Genomic DNA, 12,815 nt, shown 5'->3' with positions numbered 1-12,815 from the left:
GTTATCCCAGAGCCACTGCTGTTACTCTAACCCTTGGATTTAAGGAGGTGCCTGGTGCATCCTGTGCAGCAGTGGCTGAGCAGGGCTCTCAACTCGCACAAGACAGCTGGAGGACGGGGCTGTGACACATCTAGGAAAGCCTCGGTGGCCTGGAGAGGGTTTCTTTCACCTCTTGTGGTACAGGAGCGTGGTACATGGTTGACTGTGGTCCTTTGAGAGGCTCGATACAGACTCTCCTTTGGTGAAAGAAGGTTTAGCCAGCTGAAAGAGTCGCTCAGCTTTTCCACTGCTGTTTTCCATTACAGAGTGAGAGGAAAATAAAGCTGAGAGCAGGGATTTTTTCTTCGGGCCTTGCCTGCTGCTCTTCATGGCTCTCCTGTGTTCTCTTTACAGTTTCATTCTGTGCCATTGTATCTGGAATGGGCTCCAATGGGTGTCTTCGTCAGCCCAGCCCCTCTGAAAAAAAGCCCTGAGGCTCCAGAAAAGGAGGGCAAAGCAAAGCCGGTACCCGGTAAGAGCTTCGACCTTGGGATAGAGTAGGATGTTAATGCCAAAGGGAGATGTGTAGTTTGCCCCTTCTGAGCACAGAATTGGCTGTGCTGTAGGGATGAAGCTGCTCTAAAAGCCAAGTGGTCGAACAAAGAAAGGAAGGAATTGGTGAGTCAGGGGTGAGAGTTTGTGTGTATTCTCTGGTGTCTAATAAGGGCCTTGTCCCACTGCAGGTGCTGCTTCAGTGTGGGATCCAACAGGTCTCTCCCCACCCTCCCACCTGTGCAAAAGCTCAGTAGCTTTGAGGCCTCTTCATCGTATTAAGTACAGCAGAAATTATTAAGCCATTTTAGAAGTTGGGAAGACAGGGAAATGGATGGATGCAGAGAGTTAAAAAGCAGTTGCCAAATTCTCACTCCTTGCTAAGAGCAACCACAAATACCAGCAGATTTGCCCATTTTCCAGGTTTCTGTTCACCTCCCAGCTGTGGGCAGGAGCTTTGGGTGCCCCAGAGGAAGGTTTTGCTCTGACTACTGAATTGCGACTTGATTACTTGGTTTTCTTTTTATAGTTTTGCCTTTGCAGAATCCCAGAGCAAGGTTTCTACAAAAGAGTCTGCATTGCTGTTGGCCTGAGCAAGGTTTGTGGGTCAGGGAGTAGAAACCCGTGACCCTGGAAGTGCTAATGCTGTAGCGAAGCCCTGTAAGACCACAACCAGTGTTCTGGGTCCAGTTCTTCATTGCCCTCAGTGTGTGTTTGGGATTTTATTTCACGTACCGTGGATACATATTGGTGAGAGTTGAGGTTTTGGGCAGCACAAAAGGATGCTCAAGCACGTTTGGGGCCTGTTATTCAGCAGGTGTCTGACTGGGTTTGGTGTGTGGTTGTCCAAGTGCTGGGGAAGCGGATTTGTGGAGTTTCTGCACTCAAAGAATAGGTGATATTTTGGCGTCCACTGGGATATGTTCATATACTCTGTGTTGAGCCTGTGTCAGTCCGTGTTCACCTACAAGGAGCCAGTAGAGAAGTGGCCTGTTCCTGCTGGAGCGGTAGCTCCATCAGCCGGGGCAGGGGACAAGCTCCCCCAAAACTTGAGTCTGTTATTTCTTGTGAAGTTGGATTTATTCTTTTGTTTCAGATCATGACACTGACTCAGCTGTAAAGGACTCGGAGGAAATGGCAGCACAGGAAGAAGAGGAAGAAGAGGACGAGGAAGAAGAAGAAAGTATTCCAGGGTGTACCTTGTTCATCAAAAACCTCAACTTTGCTACCACAGAAGACACACTGAGGGAGGTGAGCCATAGGTGGAGCAGAATAGAACAGATTTTGCTTAGCACGATCTGCTCAGATGGAGCAGGAGCAGGTCGAGTGTGTGGTTGGAGGCCAGACTGAGATGCCTGGTGGAGCAAAGCTTTGGGGTTTCAGGCATCAATTAGACAAATGTATCTGAAACAGTTTTGATGGAGTTTAATCCAACTTGGGAAAGGCGGAGGCAATAGGAAATCTTTTAAAACTCGTTTACCCTGCTTTTTGTAATGTTTCTCCTTGGGAAAAGCACTTCTGCAGCTTCAGTACTGCTTTGGGTGTTAAGGCAATAAATAAATAAATGATAGTTTTGCTGAGATGTGCTTTTTATCTAAGTTTCTACCCACATTGAGCTGTCTGTGCTGCTTTACCTCAGCAAAGCACTTGGGAGAGATGGTAATGTTTTTAAAGGCATGTGGGATGTTAATAGCAGAATAGGGAAAAGCAACAGAGAGTTCCCGTCTCTGCCACCTTTTGTAGCCATGTGAAAAGCCGCATTTTATGGCCCAAGAATGCTGATGCAATGTCAGTCCATTGTGGACCCAAGCACCTCTACTTTGGGACTGCTGTACTAGTACAGACCTGATCTCGTTGGGTCTGGGAGCAAATGTGAATGTTCAGAGGAGGACTGAGACTCGTCCCCTCTTCTTTTTCTGCCTTCGGACTGCAATTTTCTGAAGGAGTTGAATTAATTGTCACTGTAAGGCACCATGCTGCAGCCCCTGCTGCGTGGCTGTCGAAGGAGCCGTATCCAAGGGACATCACAGGATTCACCCGCCACCAAGGTCCCCACCTGGGTGTGAGGGCACCTTGTAACCCACAGCGTTCCTCCAGAGCCACCCCAGTTCCCTGTGCGCTTTCTGAGGAGTGGTGGAGGATTTCTGGGAATGTGTTTATTGATTTCTTTAAAAGTCTGCATGTATGTGGGTGTATACTTGTGCAGAAGTAATTTTATAAGACACAGCTGCACTGACAGCTTGTCAGGTGTGCGCCAGGGGGAGGTGGGCTTGCGAGTGTGTGCTCCTGGCTCTGGAAGAGAGCCACGTTGTCACTCGAGTTGAGTTGCAAGCCTGTGACAAAGGGAACTGAATCACGTGTCTAAATTCCTTGCAGACGTTCACCAAAGTGGGAGCTGTGAAGAGCTGCACAATATCCAAGAAGAAAGACAAAGCAGGTACTCTAGATGCTGCTGTTCAATTCCTTCCCTCGCCTGGTTGCTGAGGGCTCAGGTGTGGCATTGCTTTAGCATTCATCTCCCTGAGCATTTGTGTTCTCGCTGGCGAAATCCTTAATGTTTCTAGAAGTGCACCTGTTGAAATGGCTTGAAAGCAACGACCAAAAATACCCTGGGGTTCAGTCTAGAAGGTTAAGCTTGATTGTGGGATTTGCGGAGATATGGCGTTCTCTTGAGATCAGGGTAGAGAAGCCAACTCTTTCAGGGTCACAGAAGAGAGCGGGATGTAAGTTGAAAGGAACCGGTGCCCTGCGATGATTAAACCTGCACATGACAAGCTTTATCCGGGATCTTCAAGGATGCCTGGCTGAATGTTGTGCTGAGTGGGCTCCGTTTGCCTTCTGCCTGCCAGCTTCGAACCCAGCAGGCTGCGGTGACGAGTGGTTTTGCCTGTTGCGTTGCCTGCACTCACTTTCTGAGCAAAGTTTGCTTAAGGCAAGCACTTGCCAGATGGGCTGCGTCTTTTTTCCAGATTTTAGGTGAGGGAGTTGCACAGCTTTACAGGATTTTGCCTTAACATGGCTCCTCTTGCACAGGTAGCTTGAAAACTCGGATCCGCTGAAAGAAAAAGAAATAAAGTGAAGTCTTCAGCACTGCTCATGTGGTGACCAAAATGAATTTCTGAAGGGGTTGCAGGTTAGAAGTGTTCCCTCTGGGGACAGGCTACAACCTGCACATTGGTATCCTGCAACAAAAGTCGCACCTGTTTCTGGGTAGTTGGCAATTTTTCCAAATGAAGGTCTCATTTCACTCATGAGGAAATAGTCCCGTGTATAAATAAACGTTTGTGGGATCATTCCCCTTGACTATGACTGGCGGTTGTTTTGTAGGACTTTGTGTTTTGTTTAAGGAGGTTGCACTGAAATTATGCAAAGTAAAAAATCTGTTTTGCAGGCAACATTGGTTATAACTCCTCTTTGACATCAGCTCCAAAACGAGCTGTTCTAGAGCAGCATCTTACACAAAACAAGTCAGGACGGGGTTCCCGTGAGCGGTGTCAGAGTCAGTCCATGGGCACGGTGGCCCTTTGCCCAGGGTACTAGTTTTTGTCCCCAGAATTTTGACAATTGGTGCTAGCTTCTCATTTGTTTTTAAACCATCTGCTCAATATCATCATAATTTCCCGCTATCTTAACAAGTCGCCTTTCTCTTCTGACAGGTGCTTTGCTTTCCATGGGCTTTGGATTTGTGGAGTACAAGAAGCCTGAGAGTGCCCAGAAAGCCCTGCGCCGGCTCCAGGTAAGCTGAGGCGCTTTCTTTCCAGATATGGTGGGCGAAGGTGTGGATGGAACCGTGAGGTTCCAAATGTACGATGTCGGTGCTGTGAGTTACACTGTGCAGATGGAGGAGCCTCTAAAATGGGCCAGCTTCGTGAGGGAAAAGGGTGTGTAAAGGAACAAGACCTCCTACAGAAGGGTGCTGAGGTGGCAGAAAATGTGTAATGATTGCAGAATAAACTCATTAAATTTCAAAGTTTCCCTTTGAAGAGTGACAGAGACCCAGGCCCTCACTCAAAATGGAAATAAATATTGCTTAGTATTTACTGTTGCAGAGTTCAGCTCTACCCTTTGTGATGTGCCGTTGCTTCAGGGTCTTCCAGCCTTCCCCGTGACACAGGGCACAGGACTTGGCTGGAATAAGGAATAGATCATTCCCTCTGCTGCTGGAACAGGGAATGATCCCGTTCTAGGCAGATGTGAAGGCATTATTTTGTGTAATTGTGCATGTCCGGTGACCACAAGCCTTGAGTCTTGCCTTCAATAGTTCCCATTCCGCAGTCTAGGTAGTGTTGGGGTAGATGCGAGTTCTCCATGCTTTGGAAAAGCAGAATCCTGCAGAAGAAAGAAAGGAGGAAAATGGGTATTTTGTGGAGGGAGAGGGCAGCGGGGCTCCAGGATCCCAGTGCATGTTGTGTGCCATGTTGTCTGTCTGCAGAAAACTGAGGCACAGGAAGCAAGAACAAAAAGATTTTCTTGCTGTATTGGCTTCTGATGGCCCATGAGACATCCTTAGCTCATTCCAGAACAAATAATGACAGTCACTGGGCTGCTGCTTCAGTCAGTCAAGCTGTCTCCAATCTCATATTAGAAACCTTGTCTTGCATGAGAGATGTTCAACAGAGGAAAACTTTAGTGGGAAGAATATATGGGAAAGAGCAAGGTGTGAAATGCTGTGCTTGTATCTTGGAAGCCGTGGTGACTTTGATTTTGTTGTTGTTGTTTCTTTGTTTTAATTTCTAGGGCTGCTCTGTAGATGGCCATAAGCTGGAAGTGAAAATCTCAGAGAGAGCTCTCAGGTAAAGGTTATGCCTCACCTTTGTAATGTGGTTACATTTAAGCTGCAGGAATGCTTGGCAGGTTCTTAATTTCTTAACGAGCATCTCTGCATCGTGAGAGATGTGGTCAGTAGCGCTCTGGCTGTTTAATACATCAGCCTTTGTTGTGCTTTACTCCCTTTGGTCAGCCTTGAAAAGAAAAAAGGGATGATGAATAGCTGATGCAAAGATATTCACTTACTACACGACATTTCCAGTTAAAATCCCCAAGCAGCATGCAGTGTGGTGGGACCCCAAAAATGAGCCCAGAGTGAGAACCAGGCACTTGAGTTTTCTTCCACAGTGAAGGAGAAGGCTCCTCTGGAACCTCTGCTTTGGTGACGGTTCAGTCAGCGCTGCAAAATCCACTATGGCCCAGGTTCCAGAATTCTTGAAGACAAATATTCTCTGGGTAATGAAATATTTTAGCCAAGTTTATCAGGGAGAACAGGAGCTTAAGAATAATGTTCTGCCGTCGATTCTGATCAAATCTATATTTACAGATGTATTTCTTGCTTGAAAAAAAATTCGGATTTAACTTCTTTTGCTTGGGCAGTCAGGTGCAGGGGAGATGGTCACTCGTGGATGAATTTACTTGGGGGTCGAGTCCTGCTTTTTAGGGTTTCTTTCCTAGTTTTTATTCAGTACAGAGTCTTCTAAGTGCAAAGTAGAAAATTAATCCAGATGCTTGAAGGTGAATGTTGGCACCTAAAAACTGCCCTTTAGACACTTTGGAAACCCTACTGTAGGGAGGTATCTCTTAAATGTCAAAATTTGTTTGAAAATCTGGTCTCTGGGGACCAGAAGCATTCCGACAGCTCCCTGTCCGTGGTTTATATTTCAATTTTTTAATAAACCTTTTTCTTCCATTTTAATTTTTAAAAGCGCTTCAGTTGGTATCCAGCCTACAATGTGGAATTCCTTGCTTTATGAAATAAAGCTGTGTTTTGTATTAGATAAGTTCTTATCTTGTTCAAGTGCAATACATTTCTGAAGTAAAAAAAATTTTAAAAAAATAAAAAAACTTCAGTTACTGTTTTCTAAGCCAGTAAGAGAATCAAAATTAGTTTATATTAAGCTATTTATTCTTAATATATCAAATAGTATGTTCTGACAATTGCATGGACAAGATTTGATGCTGCCTGACCTCAACTGAGGTTGCAATCAGCAGGCTCAAAACTCTGATTTTCAGGTGTAGGATTTAAATCACTTGAATACATCCCTTCTCGGTGTACCATATGAAATTTTGATTGTTGCCAGTAAGATGCCAGCGAGGATGTCTGTGAGCCTGCTGGCTGATATTTCTGCATTCCTAATTTTGGAGGAGGCAGGACGCGATGGGTGTTTTGCTGCAGGCTGGTCCTTACCTGCCCTTTCTCTTGACTTCGTAGGCCCGCTGTGAAATCATCCCGAAAGAAACAAACCATCAAGAAGCAGACGACTTCCAAAATCTTGGTGCGAAACATCCCATTCCAGGCCACCGTCCGGGAAATCAGGGAACTCTTCAGGTAAGAAAGCGCTTTCCATCGGGACTGTGGTGTGCTCTGGGCTGGAAGCAATAATATTTTCATACGGGATCTTGCTCTTGGGTTGTAAGTATGAATTTTGATTTTTTTTTTTTTTTTTTTTTTTTTTTTTGTGTGTGTGTGTGTGGAAGTAAACAAGCTGAATGTAAAAACAAATAGCTTGGTAGGTTTTACCAGTATAGAAATTGTGCTGGTGAGACAGAGATCCCATCAGGCAGTGTTTTGGCCGGAGCCGCCGTGAGCTGTGGGACGTGGTGGCCCGTCACTGTGCGGCAGACATCTGCGGAGCTTCCAGACCTCCCCACCTGGCCAGTAAATGACATAGCCTTGCATATTTTTTTTTTCCCTCTTGCCTGAAAGGCGTGCAGCAGCTTTTTCCCCTTGCTGGGGAGGAGCACCGAGAGCCACTGCAGACAACTGACAGGAAAGGTTTTAGCTGGGGCTGGTTCCCTCCTCCATCTGTCCATCCCACATGATGGTTTAGCTCCTTCCCATCATGGAGGGAGCGCTCACACCTTGCTTTGCCTTCCGCAAGCGTTTCGCTGTGTGTTCTCACGTTATCGGTGGGGTGTTGCCCTGCAGTTGCAGCCCTGTGTCTGTCAGGGTGCAGGTCTGTAATTCCCTCTCCGGCAAGAAATACCTTGTCAGCCGTGAGACCTGCCTGGCATGGTGCCGAGCAGTAAATAGGGATTTTAGGATCCCAGCCTGCATTTTTTTGTGCGCTGGCTGATCTCTGTTTTCTTTTTATCCTCAGCTTTTTGTGCTGTGACTTATTAAGCCTTGTAATGTATCCTGGAAAAGAGGTGAAACTTTGCACAACACAGCATTATGGCATCTTTTCTACTCCCAGGATGAGAAACTTTTTCTCATTGACCTAGGCCATGGTTCCTGCTCCACTGCTGGCTTGTGGAAGGAATTCGGGAGAATTTATGTCCACCTCTGCAAAATAAGAGCGATAACTTGCATCTGCAGGGCACAGTGAGGGGCTGTGTTGGGAGGTGGCTCTTCTGCCTGGGTCTCAGCAGAAAGCAGGTGCTTTCCTCTTGTCAGGACTGTGGTGTTTCCTCCCAAAGGGACTGAGTTGAGGAATCACTTCACCCTTCGAAACCTCCCAGACCACACACTGAGAACTGTCTTGTGAGGAGCCACGCAGCAGCGTTTTCTTGGTTGGGGGGAAAATTATGTGTTTCGCTATGTACAGTGAGTTTTACCGACTCTATTAGCATGTGATATTCTCCTGGCACGACCACGGATAAGGACAGTGGTTCCTGTGCAGCTGGTCGGCTGTTTCCTTGCAAGGTGTAAGGTGATGAGGAAAGCTCTGAGTTGCAGCACTGTTTTAAGGTGAGCTCAGGGGTTTAACTGGCTGCAGACCATGACTTGGCTCGTGGCCACACGTTGCTGGAAGGGTGATGGTTGGCACAACGTAAAGATCCCTGTAGAAGAGCAAAAGGTTTTTCTTGCTCGTGCTGTGCAGCTTGGATGCTTTAGCTTCAGCGCTTCCCTCGGAGGGCAAAAAACCTGGACTTCCAAATTACCCTGCTTAGTTTGTGGGGCATCACTAATTTACAACCCGCACATGGTGCGAATACAGACGTGACCTTTGTAAACCTGGAGCAAACAAAACCGGGGGGATCTATTTGCCTTCTAGGGGCCTGGGTTAAGTTCAAGGAGCTGGGAGGCTTACGTGTATCGCGAGGACAGACAAGCCCAGCAGAGACTGTGGGTTTTGGTGTGGTTTTTTCCTTCCTGTCTTGTCTGGCACCTCGGTGATGTGGAGCAGGGGGGTGGAGGAGCCGTCTGATTAATATTGCAAGGAACACACAGCTTTGAGCCGCGCGCGCTGTTGACAGCGCTCTCTGGGCGATGCATGAACATCCGTTTCATTTACCTAGGATATTCAGAGATGTTGTTTTTATCCTCAAAACAAAAGCCAACGGCTTGGCGGGGGGGACCCACAATCCTCCCTTTGCCCCTGCCATCCCTCCTTCCCTTCAGAGTGGCTAAAACCAAGCATGACGGAGCGCTACTAAACACTTCATCCTCCTAGATTGCCTTTTTTTTTTTTTTTTTTTTTGTGGTTTTAAATCAGATGCCTTTGCTCTGGAGCTTTTAGCTCTTTTTGCATTTAGGAACCTGTCTTATTTGTATTTCATTATTTATTTATTTGCAATTGCGAACAATTGCTCGGCAGGGCCGGCGTGGCTGCAGGGGGCACTCTTAGCCTGCCCAGGAAAGGATGGATGGGGACAGCAAGGGACCGCCAGCCTGGGGACCGCCGGGCAGCACCGAGCAGGGCAGCAGCCCTGGGCCCAGGGACGGTGGGGAGGATTTGCGGGGCAAACTTCTCCTCTATTGTTTCACCTGCTTAAAAGCCACTTTTCAGCCCTGCAGCTGATGTGTCCCAACCTGCTTCCTTCTCTTTGTGTTTGTTGTTTTTTTTTTTTAGTTTTTGCAATTGCATGAGTAGGAGAAAAATTAATAAATCAATATACATACACACTACATATATATGCATATGTTTATTTTGTATATATAGTGTGTATGTATATCTATATATATTGTGTGGATATTAGCCCAGACAAATAGATATATAACCCCAAGCAAATAGTCCCATGTTTTGAGCTTTGTCAGGGAACTGTGTCTTCCTTTTTAAGTGCACTCCCAGTTGGTGTTAATGACAGTGGAACAGCAAAATAAGGGAGTTGGATGTTTTGAATAGCGAATTTTGAAAGCTGCTGTACCTGTGCACTTCAGAAAATTCTACCCTGGTTGTCTTTACGCTTTTTAATATCATCGTTGATGGATGCGTTGCTTAAATGCTTGGACTTGCCCTGCACCATCGTTGGTGTCCTTGCAGCAGTTGGCACAGATAGTGGCTGTCCCATGTGTCCCCCCGTGCTGCCCCCTTCCCCAGCTCCTCTGAGAGCCCTGCAAACCACGGGGAAAGGCTCCACACCATCCTGTGCTTTGGAAGGGGTTGGTGACACCCGTGTCCCCCACTCGTGAGCACACACATGTCCTCTGCAGCACCAGCGGGTTTGGGAACCACCTTCTCCAGGACTTGCCTCCTGCCCGTCCCCGGGAATCACAAAATCCCAGAATGTCAGGGATCGGAAGGGACCTCGAAAGCTCATCCAGTCCAATCCCCCCGCCGGAGCAGGAACACCCAGGTGAGGTTACACAGGAAGGTGTCCAGGTGGGTTGGAATGTCTGCAGAGGAGGAGACTCCACAACCTCCCTGGGCAGCCTGGGCCAGGCTCTGGCACCCTCACTGCGAAGAACTTTCTTCTCAAATTTAAATGGAACCTCCTGTGTTCCAGTTTGTACCCATTGCCCCTTGTCCTATCACTGGTTGTCACCCAGAAGAGCCTGGCTCCATCCTCCTGACGCTCACCCTTTCCATGTCGATCACCATGAATGAATCACCCCTCAGTCTCCTCTTCTCCAGCTCCAGAGCCCCAGCTCCTCAGCCTTTCCTCACACGGGAGATGCTCCACTCCCTTCAGCATCTTCGTGGCTGCGCTGGACTCTCTCCAGCAGTTCCCTGTCCTGCTGGAACTGAGGGGCTCAGAACTGGACACAATATTCCAGATGGGAGAATGGATCCAGCCAGTCCCTTGGGAAACGTCTGTGAGAGGGTGTAAAACTCCGATTGATTTTTTTTCCCCCAAGCTCACAGTTTTCAGGAAATTCAAACAAAACCTATTTCTTTCATTTTTTGGAGTTGAGGGATATCGAGTTCTAACTCTAGGGCTGGAGAAAGGTGACACTTTAATTTTCACTGTACAGGAGTCACGAACGCCCTGGTTAAGGGCTAAAGTCTTCTACCTGCAGAATAAATCATAGAATCATGGACTGGTTTGGGTTGGAAGGGACCGGAGCTCCGTGACCCTTGGGTGTTGACCACCTCGCACACCGGAGCCGGTGGCTTTGCTGGGTGCGTGGCGCTGGCTCGGCGTGTCTGCCCATCTCTGTTCTGAGGTGTCAGCCTCTCTCGCACCCTCAAGGGATTTTTTTTTTTTTTTTTTTTTTTCCCGAGACCCGATAGGTGTTATTTTCTTCAGAGGGAGAAATGCTTTTCAATTATAGGGGCTGTTTTTGGGCTAGGTGTGAAGATATCGCTTTTGTGGGTGTTGGTTTTTTTTCTCCCCCCCCCCCCCCCATTTTTGTCCTTTATTAGATTTGACTCTTATCTTTACTACCTGGAAAAATAACAAAAGACAAATGGTCCTTAGTTCTTTCCAAAGAGCGACAGTTAGGAGTGGAGAGACAAAGGGATTGATATCCCATGAAGGCTACTAATTTTTGCTACCAAATTGGGGGCTTTTATGGCAAGATTTTTTTTTTTTTCAAAAGGAACTCTAGATGTAGCAAGCTGAATTGGAGATCTGTGAAAGGCCACATTTTCACAGATTGGAGCTCTGGCAATTTCTGAAAATTAGGCTCCTTGAAAATCTATCACATTAGATCCATGTAGCCTTCATTGGAAGTTCCAATTAACTGTTTGTTTCATAGTGTCGTCTTCTATCTTCCTTCCCCCTCTCTGCACCAACTTTTGTGAATATTAAAAATAAGGCTGTTTTGCACTCGATGTATAACATTTCAAGGAGATGTATGTTTTATTTTCCCTAAAGAGGGAACGATTATATTTAGAAAGACTTTTTAAAATGAAGTGCAACCTGAGGGATAGATACTGTAGAAATTCTGCCTGGACTTTGACATACCCGATGCTTATACTGCTGAAAGAACCAGTTATTAAGAGTTGCATCTCCAGTAGCATGTTTTGGGTTCCTCTTTTCTTTGCAAAATGTATCGAGAACTTACAGTTGGGTCTGTATCTATAAATTCCTCTAGAATTGCAATGACCGTCACCCTCTTCTGCCAATTAGTTGCGGCTGATCCAGACCCTCAAAATTCAGAGCGAAATCAGGTGCTGGCGCCCTGAGTGTGGAAGGTGTTTTATTGTCCCTCTGGCCATCCCTTGCCATTCACCTGTAGGAACTGAATTCAAACACGTCGTTTAAACCTGTAAAATCATGAAATTATTATTAGCTGAGAGACTGGACTTTAGTTTGACTGAAGAAGTGGCTAGCAGAAAAAGCAACTGAAAGGTATGCCAGTGCATACCTGCTTATAGAACAGGTTATTTGGTGTATTTATCTCTGTATTCTGACTTTCCTATAAAAAAAGTAAGGCTGCTTCTTGCAAAGACCTTCAGGGGTGGGTGTTTCTTTTAATTTTAATTCCTGTGACTATTTGTTCTGTCTTGAAAAAGACATGGCATTTATTACATCTGGCAAAACAAGTGCCTGGGACTGATTAGGAGAAAACAGATCTATTCCCTCTGATAGAGGGTAAAAGTGAAGACAGCCAGTGGGACAGTACTTTAGATTTGTGTCTCTTCTAGAAGAAGAAAAATCTCTGAAGAAAGATACGATGGATAAACTGGCAGGCATGGTTTTTTTTTAAAGGCAATCTTTATGAAGTTAATTTTATAAGACGATGCCTTTCACTTCTTCTGACCTATTATAATAAAGTGTAGTTATCAGAATGGGCTTTTCATTTCCCATTATAAAGGACACGGTGGTATAATGAATCCATCTGCCAGACATGCTTGCTGTTCACACCTTTCTCCCAGTAATGGAGTCTACATGACTGGAGACAATTTCTCCTTCCCAGAGCAACGTTGCCCTGTCGAAGCCGTGGAAGTCTTTGCTACTGGAAGGCAGAGGAGGAAAAAAATTAGTCCCTTCATAAACATGTGAGTTTGTTAAGCGGGTTCTGGGCAGGATTAATTAGAATGTTCAGTGCAAACAGCTCTAGGATGCACAGTGCTGCAGTCTGAGGTCAGATTACTCTTCAAGTGATGCTTTTAAAAGCCTAGATATTGTGCTAGAAATGTGTGGAAATCCATTGCTGCTTCCTTGTAGCTGCTTAAAATTGT

General features: G+C 46.2%; 1 protein-coding gene across 1 annotated transcript in view; it reads left to right on the top strand.

Annotated features, from left to right (window-relative positions):
• RBM19 (RNA binding motif protein 19) overlaps positions 1-12,815 on the top strand; it is a 64,212-nt gene that overhangs the window by 11,020 nt on the left and 40,377 nt on the right. The window contains exons 16-21 of the mRNA XM_065646267.1: positions 394-511; positions 1,628-1,782; positions 2,908-2,968; positions 4,188-4,267; positions 5,269-5,324; positions 6,734-6,850. Of these exons, the coding sequence (XP_065502339.1) occupies positions 394-511; positions 1,628-1,782; positions 2,908-2,968; positions 4,188-4,267; positions 5,269-5,324; positions 6,734-6,850 (587 nt within the window). The remainder of the gene's footprint in view (positions 1-393; positions 512-1,627; positions 1,783-2,907; positions 2,969-4,187; positions 4,268-5,268; positions 5,325-6,733; positions 6,851-12,815) is intronic.

Source organism: Caloenas nicobarica, chromosome 16, assembly GCF_036013445.1.
Source record: "Caloenas nicobarica isolate bCalNic1 chromosome 16, bCalNic1.hap1, whole genome shotgun sequence".
Taxonomy (NCBI): domain Eukaryota; kingdom Metazoa; phylum Chordata; class Aves; order Columbiformes; family Columbidae; genus Caloenas; species Caloenas nicobarica.
Note: the sequence above shows the minus strand (reverse complement) of the source record. Positions and strands in the feature narration are given on the sequence as shown.